General features: G+C 45.7%; 4 protein-coding genes across 4 annotated transcripts; all 4 read left to right on the top strand.

Moving 5' to 3' along the window:
- Positions 1–1080: 1080 nt before the first annotated feature.
- Positions 1081–3280, top strand: L199_004184 (uncharacterized protein; the record flags this gene model as incomplete). The annotated part of the gene is made up of 10 exons (XM_064889912.1): positions 1081–1149; positions 1262–1396; positions 1491–1627; positions 1698–1759; positions 1846–1949; positions 2035–2124; positions 2189–2405; positions 2517–2635; positions 2754–2976; positions 3084–3280. The coding sequence occupies 10 exons, from the start codon at positions 1081–1083 to the stop codon at positions 3278–3280; spliced, it is 1353 nt and encodes a 450-aa protein (XP_064745984.1).
- Positions 3281–3767: 487 nt separating this feature from the next.
- Positions 3768–4662, top strand: L199_004183 (uncharacterized protein; the record flags this gene model as incomplete). Its single annotated transcript, XM_064889911.1, has 3 exons — positions 3768–4128; positions 4186–4346; positions 4465–4662. The coding sequence occupies 3 exons, from the start codon at positions 3768–3770 to the stop codon at positions 4660–4662; spliced, it is 720 nt and encodes a 239-aa protein (XP_064745983.1).
- A 711-nt stretch (positions 4663–5373) lies between these two features.
- L199_004182 (uncharacterized protein) lies at positions 5374–6134 on the top strand (the record flags this gene model as incomplete). Its single annotated transcript, XM_064889910.1, has 4 exons — positions 5374–5376; positions 5531–5720; positions 5861–5963; positions 6056–6134. The coding sequence occupies 4 exons, from the start codon at positions 5374–5376 to the stop codon at positions 6132–6134; spliced, it is 375 nt and encodes a 124-aa protein (XP_064745982.1).
- Positions 6135–6909: 775 nt separating this feature from the next.
- Positions 6910–10708, top strand: L199_004181 (uncharacterized protein; the record flags this gene model as incomplete). The annotated part of the gene is made up of 12 exons (XM_064889909.1): positions 6910–7211; positions 7360–7512; positions 7628–8238; positions 8328–8423; positions 8511–8754; positions 8835–9024; positions 9097–9166; positions 9247–9404; positions 9474–9621; positions 9685–10006; positions 10110–10221; positions 10292–10708. 12 exons carry the CDS (start codon positions 6910–6912, stop codon positions 10706–10708), a joined length of 2823 nt encoding a protein of 940 aa, XP_064745981.1.
- Positions 10709–10929: the final 221 nt, after the last annotated feature.

The raw sequence follows: 10929 nt of genomic DNA, 5'->3' as shown, positions 1-10929 counted from the left end.
CTTACATCAACTATCTATAGTCCCCAATCAACCATTCATCTGATGTATATTTAGACTCGAAGTCGATCCGCATCTCCCTTCTTCAGCGGTGTAAAGGAGCGGATCAGTCTTTTTGTAGTTTACACAAAGGACACGCATGATCTTTAATGACATTGCATGACGTGAAAGGTGTGGTTTTGATCTTTTCTAAATCTTTGATCAAATTGATTTATACCCAAGTGGATTATCGTGGCGATGTCTCGTTTGTGACTTTTAGCCGAGGTCGCAAAATGTACAGTAGAGGATTGGAGATGTGGTATCTTCGAGTATTGTACACAGCTTGCCATATTGATTGAAGGCGTGCATTTATGTATCGTACCGGCTTCTGAGTAAATTTAGTGATATCGAATATGTTAACCGTAAGGATTCCCTACAGAGCACCGCTTCAAAACATAAGTACACAACGTGAAGTTGAACGTGGACGACGAGGCACGGCATCTTGGATTAAGCATAAATCGCTGATTCTGCCTAATTTCACCACAGAGCTGTGTGAGATGAGAACGATTTTTGAACAAGCAATTCTTCTTTCAGGTGTAGGTTAACCGATGATGAAGGCGAAGTGGGCGAAGAAGCTATTCGCTCTGCAATCTCGTTCACACAATTCCAAGGGTAGGAAATACGGCAGAGCGGTATGAGGAGACCCAACTTTCCCCCTCATGACATTCAAAAGAATGTTTTGCTGCACTGTAGGTCGTCAGGGTCCGTAGTCTTTCTGGATCTAGTCAGATCGGGGTTGTCAATAACAAGAACACAGACAAAACACTCACACATGTCCTCCACTTCAGTATACACATCACAGGACGTTTATACCTCGAAGCATCTCCAGTATTTTGTCAGTTCGAGCCCCAATCCACCTCCACATCTCGGTGGATCCGGTCACCGTGCCTTTCTTCCCGGGCCGTTAACCGGATCATCATCTCACCGTGTATCAGTCGTCAGTACATCACAGGTCAATACATATATATTCATGTCCACCTGAAGCTATCGTATATTGAGAATGTTGTCTTGATCAAGGACCAAGTAGAGATAAATTTGAACATTATGTCATCTAAAGCTCAATCAAAGTTAGCTGGGAGGGTAGCTATCGTAGGAACGGGTCATAGAGCTAGAGTGAGTGATTGAGCAGACAGGCTTGTTCATCTGTATACATCATGGTCTGCCCATTTCAAGAGGGTCGTGATGAGGATGATATACAAGTTGACTGATCTTTGGGAAATGTTAGCTCTACACCCATTCGATCGCTGCTCGACCTCAACTTGAACTCGTCGCATTATGCGATACCAACTCGGATCGAATGGACCATCATAATGGCCTATTGAAGGAACATGGTAGACCCGAAGCCAAGAAATACCCAGCTGTGAGTATCTCGCATGAATCTAGTACAAAGATCATAGCCAAAGAGAGAAACGTACTTGGTGCTTGGTAGCTGATATCTGGCTTCACGTTTGTAGGAGGACTTCAATAAGATGCTCGAGAGTGAGAACCTCGATATACTAGTAGTTACTACGATAGACTTCACACATGATCTGTATATCGTACCGGCCGTTAAGAAGGGTATCAAAGTATTAACTGAGAAACCAATGACTACGTGAGTGGACTGCTCGATCTGACGAGTAGCCGTCGACTGGAAGCTGATTTATGGAACTTCGATATCACAGTGACGTCGAGAAATGTAAGAAGATCTTATCGGCAGTAGAGGAGAACAACGGATCTGTACAAGGTGAGTTCGCATTTCAGGACTACTGTAAATCGGGCTATCTTATTGTTAGTATTCATACTGACAGGTTAAATTCCTACCGATCGTAGTCCTCTTCAACTACCGATATAACCCTGTTCACTGGAAAGTCGCCGAAGTGATCGCAGAGGGTAAGATCGGAAATGTCAAATCTGTGCATTTCGAGTGGTTACTCGTAAGTTTACAGCTTTGCTGAATAGGACTAGTACTTGTGGTAAGGAAGGGTATATGCTGACCAACATGTTTGAATGGATAAACAGGATACCGTACATGGTGCGGACTACTTTAGAAGATGGCACAGATACAAGGACAAATCAGGTGGATTGATGGTCCACAAATCATCTCATCATGTATGTACCATACCTCCTCTCTTTTCATCTTGTGGATGTTCTGCTGACCTGTCATATTGTATAGTTCGACTTGGTCAACTTCTGGATCAATTCCAAACCTTCGTCCGTATTCGGCATGGGCGCCTTATCGTTCTACGGGACGGAGCAAGGCAAGAAATCCGGTTGGGCTAGGAACTACGATCGAGCGAGGGGTTCAAAGGAAGCTGAAGATGATCCGTTCGCGATTCATTTGGAGGATGATAAAGGGTTGAAGGCTTTGTATCATGATGCTGAGCATGTTGGTGAGTGTCATCTCAAGGCTTACAGCTCAACCTAGATCTCTCTTCGACCTTTTTGAATTTGGCTTGATAGGATCATTGGCTAACGACAATATGTTTTCCCATATGTTATAGACAACTACCACAGAGATATGAATGTCTTCGCGGACGATATTACTATCGAAGATGATATGTCTGTGTTGGTGCATTACGAGAATGGCGTGAATATGACATATCACTTGACTGCGTACAGTGTGAGTCAAATCCCTTACCTGGTCCTTCTTCATCAGCTTCCAATCTCAGCGGCCATGCAATCCCACCAAGTCTTTTTACTTTGTATGACTAGTGCTAATAGCTGGGATTTACACTTAGCCTTGGGAAGGATACAGAGTCATGTTCAACGGTGATCAGGGACGACTCGAACTTGAATGCGTTGAATCCACCCACCGAACAGCCGGAAAGAAAGGTGGTGGAGCCGAAGGTGTCGTACACGGTGAAAAGGCATTGAAGAATGAAGGTCACAATAAGATTACCTTACAGAAGTTATGGGGTGAGAAGGAGGACGTACCCTACGTTTGGGCTACAGGTGGTCATGGTAAGTTATACATTGATCTCTTCACATCCCAGTGTATATCATTCAGACCATCCCTGATATACAAATTACCCTCGAGAGTTAGTGCTGATTGATGTGATTGTTTATAGGTGGTGGTGACGAAGCGATGCTCGACCAGATCTTCGGACCCATCCCGGGCCAAGAGGAACATAAATCTCCTATCAACCGATTGTCAGCTGATCAGAATGATGGTGCGTTGGCTATGGCTGTCGGATTGGCCGCGAACGAAAGTTTCAAGAGTGGGAAGTTGGTGCAGATCAAGGAGTTGTTGGGCAGACAGTTGTAAATTTATTGGTGTGTCTATCTGCTGGCTTTGTAATGTAGGAGTGAATGAGAAGTATGCATATTGGTGTGATCGTGCTGGGTCGATCAATGGAAGGAGGATACACTCTGAATGTTTGACTGTTGTCATAACGCTATAAGCGGAGCTCAGGACACATGGGTCGAATGAAAGGGGTAAGAGATTTGACTTGTTATCGGAACGATGAGGTTACAAGCTGGACTTCAAATGCAGCAGGAACGTACGAGTCACACCTGGAATTTTCGGAGGTAGAATCGTTATTGCAGCAGGCTGGCTAGGTCTTGAAAGGAGGTGATCATACACGTTCTAGTCAGCTTGTATAGCGAATGAGAATCAATCTCAGCTCCTATGCATTTACACAGAATTCTTCGTCGATAAGAACGAACGAGAAGATCTTTGATCGTGCTGGATCCAATGGTTAAAAACCTTTTCTCATCAAATAGGATTTTGGCTTTTGCTACCATAAGTTACCATGTCGGACCACTCGGACCAAGAAGAGTCTGATCCGTCAAGAGACAGTCAGTTCTTCGATTGGGACGCAGCTACTTACACCATCAGTCCCGAAGCGTGTGACACCATCGACTCATCCTATCATGATGAGGTAGATATTACTTACCACGTAGACCATCAGACTACAAGTGGTTCTCCTTCAAGTGATACAAAACGCAGAGAACATGATAAAAGGCCTGACCAACTCACGAGGATACACCGAACGAAGGATAGAACGATAGTTCCCTCATTTGAGAATTGGTCTTCCCAGACACCCTATCGTGAACCAGGATGGAAGATGGATACGTACCCTAAGTTGTCCGAAGAGGAGAATCGTATCCTGGGTGAGTAAGACCCACGCCGCACGGTGGAAGCTGAAGTCGATACTTGTGAATATGTAGGGTCACGTATTCTCGTTCCGAAAAAGGACGGTACGTTCTACGAGCACTATAATCTTTGTACTGGACCGAGTCATGATCCGATATACCCAAAGGGTATCACCAGATCGCACCAGGGGGTGATCTCGAGGGAAACTGGCGTAGACTGGTTGACTCAGACCTGTGTGAGTATCCCTTTGCTCTCCTATTACCCCTTCGACAACACATCGGAAGTAGAAAAAGAGATCATGATCATCAGGTGTTGTCGCAGTTGACAATGGTTTCCTATCAATGAGATGATAGACATCCCGAGCGGATTGTATGGAATCGCTCAGAGGTCTCCTAAGCGCCGCAGAAATCGCCAACATCAGAAAGATAAGAACGGAGAAGAATATGGGTGATACCGATAAGAAGAACAGTGGAACCAAGAGGGTCAGATCGAGTATGACTGAAGAAGAAGAATATCAGGAGGCTGTTGCCAAAATCCAGAGAGGTCATTGAGCAGTTTCTTTCTTTCTTTCTTGGTGGTATTCCGTCCTATCCCTCGACGCGTGAAGAGATAAATATTCGAGACATGTCTGAGGAGGAATAGGAGTCAATTCATTAGAAGAGAACACCATAGGCTCGAGAATCCGTTCTATATCCATTGCTTCCCTGGACCTCTAATGCTGTTCTCTTAGATATGGATACTGTTGTTTTGATGGTCTTGATTATGGGTTCCTTCGGGGTTTAGTATAAGAATCTGGTTTAGCTGTTGGACTGTCATTACGTTCGTCCGATGGCAGCGATGATTTTGCAAAGTCGAGATCAAGGGACACTGTGGTCACACGTCCAAGAAGTACTCTTCATCGACTCTATGCAGTTCTCGACACAGTGATCACCTACCTACGCATACTGGAGAACAGCAATGTAGATCGTTCATTCTGGGTACGAATGCTACATTCGACGAGTCTATGCTGTTAGATCTCTGTCCTCTCTTTTACTCGCGCCCAACCAAGAAAATGCCACACTCACCGGGAATTACGGGATTTTGTTGGTAGGTTGAAAGAAATTTCTATACACGTGGCCCCTCCCATTGACACTTTCGTTTTCGTTACCGTTGTACATACAAATTTTATCACTTGACTTTTTTATCTTCTTTTCTCTCTTTCCTATCCCAAACTACTTCACATACCAAAAACAAGCACCGTTTTGCTGAAATCAGTAGACACAATGGTGCGTTTCCTCCCATCCCCTTCTCCCACATCCCTGTTGTTGTTGTCTATGCACGTCGTATGATGGCTATTCCACTTTGGCAGCTTCGCAACATCCTACTAACTCACTTAAGGTTTTGTGTCACGCAATGCTAATCTTATGATCAAATCTATAGCCTAAAGCTCCTGCCGCCTCCAAAACCGCTGCCGCTGGCAAGCCCCTCCACAAATTCTACGTTGACGCTTCCGTCCCTGTTAACGACAACGTCTTCGACCTTGCTGCTTTCGAGAAGTTCCTCCATGACAGAATCAAGGTTGAAGGCAAAGCTGGTCAATTAGGTGACAAGATCCAAATTGCCAAGGAAGGTGAGTTGGAGTTGGACCGTATCATCCCACCCACCATTTGATCGTCTGAGGTTCAGATCAAATACCCTCAGTCGTTTTCCGTATCGCTTCTTGTACTGCATGTAGTGTCAAATTTGACTGACTGTTTCTCTCGCCATCAGGTAACAAGCTCGTCCTCACCTCTTCTATCCCCTTCTCCAAGAGATACCTCAAGTACCTCACCAAGAAGCACCTCAAGAAGAACTCCTTCGAGAACTTCCTCCGGTAAGTTGATCGATCCTTTCTCATCAACATTCTGTATCCTTTCATGAAGTACTCCATCTGGATTCTAGCTGACAGCGTGCCATCCTTCACAGAGTCGTTGCCACCTCCAAGGACACCTACTCTCTCAGATACTTCAAGGTCGACCAAGACGAAGTTGAGGATGAAGAGTAAACGTAGTCAGCGTAGATATTTGTGTTAGAGCGAGGATGACGGAGCATGCATTTTAATGGTGCTTATGTGTGATGATCGTTACAAAGAACTAACTGATAGCAGGCCCACTACTGATGACTGTACGACTATACCGAAAGATGCTCGCACCGCGAATATCTCCAGTCCTTGCCGGGACAGTAACAAAGGACACAAGCAATAGAGGGCATACTGTTGCAAGAAAATCACGTACATTGCTGCGTGGATTCTCAAAAGGAGCGCAGAGCGTAATCTTACAGGACCGTTGCTGGTCGTCGTGTCGAATGATATCCTTCCATGCTTGTTGAAGATCACCAAGGCCAGGCGATGCAAAACTGTATCTGCTTGATGCCCCGAATAGTCACGTGACACAAGGAGCTGAACCGCAGTGACGCGCAGATAGGTCGAAATCAGTCAATCAAATACAGTCGTATGAATCCTTTGTCAAGAGGTAGTTTGTACTGCACACCATACTCCTTTCTTCTCACCTGGCTCACTGAGAGAAGACGAACAAGGAATCACACAGAGCCCATCTTACCAGAGAGCTCGTTGTGGGAACGAAAATAAGAGATAAAGAAGGATCTGCAAAATCATCATCGTTCCATCTCCATCAACGACGTGGAGGTTTCTGACCACTCGCTCTATATATCGACTCATACCTCGACAACACAACGTACACCATTGTAATCAGCCATTGGAATCGCTCTCAGGCCACTGCACGCTCCTCCTTATCTCTTAACCCCCGAATTCTTCGCTCAACATGTCCCAATCCAATCCTTTAACCCGTCGTAACCCCCTCTCGGCGCCTGTATCAGTCCCAACAACTCACCCAGTGCACGCCCAAGGCAAGCCATTTGTAGAATCAGATGCAGACACGAAACTTCGAAGTCACCTCGAAGGACCTACTGGCCCACCTTCGAACATCAATACTGCTTTTGGCGGGAAGAGAAGGGGAGGATCGGCTGGGAAGTTGGGTAAGAGGGAGTATGCGATTTTGGGAGCTATCACTTTGGTGGGGTGGTGGACTAGGATGTATAGGCTAGGCAGACCTGATAGTGTAGTGTGAGTCGGATTCCCTGCCCTCAATGAAAATGAAATGTATCCTATCCACCATAGCCTCTTGAAGATGACTTCCTTCGTCCCATCAAACATGTTGATGATGATCCTCCTCTTGGTGACCGAAATACTGATCTCGCTGTTCATGCTGCAGCTTCGACGAAGTTCACTTCGGTGGTTTCGCAACGAAATACCTGAAAAGGCGATTCTTCATGGATGTGCATCCGCCTTTGGCCAAGTTGCTCATTACTTTGAGTGCTTGGATAGGTGGATTTGATGGGAATTTCGATTTCAAGGATATCGGAAAGTGAGCGACGATCCTGTTTCCACGACTCGCCGAAGTGCTTCTATACTTGGGACACTATCAATAGGGCTGCTCCCCAAGATGTATGTTGCTTATACTGATCTTTTGACTCGTTCAGAGACTACATCGAACCTGGTGTTCCATACATAACCATGCGATTCTTCCCCGCTTTACTCGGTCTCGCTCTTATCCCGCTTACATTCCTCACCATCATCTCCCTTCGTCTATCGCTCGCCACAGCGATTCTCGGATCACTTCTTATTGCGTTCGAGAATGCCTTAATCACTCAATCCCGATTAATCCTCCTGGACTCCTTCCTAGTATTCTTCACGGGGTTGACTACCTTGTTCTGGGTCAGATTCAGTAATCATGATTCCGAAGGACGAGCATTCACCCGTCCTTGGTGGTTCAACCTCACTCTTACCGGTCTCTCCCTGGGAGCGGTAGTGTCTTGTAAATGGGTTGGATTATTTACCATCGCAATGGTAGGATTCGGAACACTCAGACAATTATGGTTGTTACTTGGAAACCTCAAAGTAACCCCACGACAATGGATTAGACATTTTGCAGCTAGAGGATTATGTCTGATTGTGGTTCCGTTAACATTCTATATGTTGATGTTCAGAATACATTTTTGGATCTTGAATGAATCTGGTGATGGGGATGGGTTCATGAGCTCAGAGTTCCAACACACCCTTCAAGGACATGGGATGGAAGATACTTTTGCTGGTGAGTCGAGTCTCAGGTGACAGTCATTGCCATGTATACCTAGCATTGAGCGGGGAAGCTAATCGTGGTGATGGCGCCTCACTCTTTAGACGTATCACTCGGATCGAAAGTCTCTATCAGACATGTCAACACCCAAGGAGGATACTTGCATTCTCACAACCATGCTTACCCGGGTGGATCTAAACGTGAGTATCTTAGCCTTAGCCCTAACACCTCTGTCATGGCAAAAAGAATCCCCTCTCAGGTACTGATAATGTTATTCAATTATATAGAACAACAAATCACTCTTTACCCACACAGAGACGATAACAACGTCTGGCGAATCGTCAACGCCTCCGCAACCGACGGTCCAGCTTCGTACCCTTGGGATGACCTCCCTACTGAATGGGTTCTGACTGGTACCAAGATCCGATTGGAACATCTGATCACCGAGAAGAGATTACACTCGCACGATGTTAGACCGCCAGTCAGTGAAGTGGATTTCCAAAATGAAGTTTCAGGTTATGGATTCCCTGGGTAAGTATCACATATTTAAATCAGCATATCAATTCTTCTTTGATGATGGAAGTGAGTCGAGCTGATATGATTATATGTAGCTTCGCTGGAGACGCCAATGACGATTTCGTAGTTGAGATAGCTCATCGAACGAGAGGCAGAAGAGATCGAACTGCCCGACACCGATTGAAAGCCCTCAGAAGTCAATTTAGATTGAGACATGCTTTGACGGGATGTTATCTGTTTTCTCACAAGGTCAAACTACCAGATTGGGGCTTTGAACAACAAGAGGTCAGTTGACCGGACTACCGAGCTCGTTTGCGCGATGTTAGATGGACTGACTGAATTGGTGATTGTTATCAGGTGACCTGCAATAAAAATCCAACTTGGGAGAACTCTCTGTGGTACATTGAGACCAACGAGCATGCTCAACGTGGGTACAGTGCCCGCCTCTTAGTTGGCTAGTAGTTGGTATCGGAATGACTCGATAGCTGATATCGATTTCGTGGTTAGTTCCCTTCGACGCTGACAAGGTTAACTACGAGAAACCATCATTCTTCGATAAATTCTCGGAGCTCAACGCTGTGATGTGGAGAACCAACGCTGGTCTTACCGAGAGACACGCTTATGACTCCAGACCTCAGTCATGGCCTGTACTCAGAAGAGGTATCGTGAGTATATTCAACCATTGATATCCCGCCAAGACAACGTTCGCATAGCTGATCGCCAATATGTTGCAGAACTTCTGGGTTCAAAATCACCGACAAGTCTACTTACTTGGTAACCCTATGATCTGGTGGTCTAGCACTCTAGCTATCGTTGCTTATCTGGGTATCAGAGGGTTGATGGTTCTCAGAGCTAAGAGGGGATACAGGGACTTACACCAACGTAAGCTTAATATCGTCCAATCTCAAGATGAACCATAATGCTCATATTTGCATTCGCCTGTAGCCAAGATAGCATTCTACGATGAAGTTTGCGCCTACCTCGTCGTTTCCTGGGCACTACATTACTTGCCCTTCTTCCTAATGCAAAGACAACTCTTCTTGCACCACTATCTCCCTGCACTGTATTTCGCCGTTCTCTTATTCTGTACAGTGTTCGACTATATCACTTCAGCAATCCGACCACGAACGAGAATCCAAGTGGCCGCTGTCATTATGGTCTTGGCTGTTTGGTCGTGGAACCACTGGAGTCCACTTGCGTATGCTGGACCGTGGACGAAGGGGCAGTGTGAGAAGGGCAAATGGTTGAAGACTTGGGATTTCAGCTGGTAGGTTACTCCTTCGCTGTATCAACCGAGAGCGAGAACCACTGGTTGTTGTATCCCGGATGATCATATGATGGATCTGACTGACCTTATACCATTGATGTAGTAACGACTTCCACGAAGATCTCGGCATGTATAAGGCCATCCCAGCTGTCCCCAGCAGCAAGATTGGAGGTGACGTTGTGCCCGAGGGGGATGCAATCACAACTACATTCGTTGTGAGCTCAGCTTTTTTTCTCTTACTCCTGACGCATAGAAATAGCTGATCTGGTCTTTATGCACATATAGGAGGAAGCACCTGAACCTATCCACAACGCCTTCGAAGCTGTTGATGTACCCGCCGAGGAGAAGACTGTTGCACCTGTCGGACCTCAGAACGAAGTCCAGATGCAAGAGTCAACGATCGAAGTACCCCTCGATGGTGAGGCCGATGTGGCCAAAGCGGAAGATACTAGAGCACCAGTAGGGAACGATGCTGGAGCGCCTGCCGTCACGGACAAAGAGGTAGATGAAGGTGGTTGGCATGGTGGTGCCGACGAAGATATGAAACATGATCATGATGATCCCGAGGCTGTCAAGACGCAACCTGGTGATGCACCGATTGGAGTTGGAAAGGTGGAAGTACCGGAAATAAGGCTGGATGAAGAAGAGAAGGATAGGTTGATAGATGACTTATTGAAGCATGACGAGCAGGATAACCAATAAGATGGAGCTGCAGAACTGATATAGCGATGATGTAGTAGTCGATCAGTGTGAAGGAATGTTTATGCATATACCGTATGGACTTTTGGTGGATCACGATATGACTCGTTCTCATCTGCTCAATCTCTTTTGGCTCAGAGATGTACGTACGAATCATGCATTAAGGAACGATAGTTAAGTTATCCACACATTGTATATTGGAATGATCTTTTCATCTAGTTTTT

Source organism: Kwoniella botswanensis, chromosome 1 (genome assembly GCF_036426115.1).
Source record: "Kwoniella botswanensis chromosome 1, complete sequence".
NCBI lineage: Eukaryota > Fungi > Basidiomycota > Tremellomycetes > Tremellales > Cryptococcaceae > Kwoniella > Kwoniella botswanensis.
This window is presented reverse-complemented; position numbering and strand designations above follow the sequence as displayed.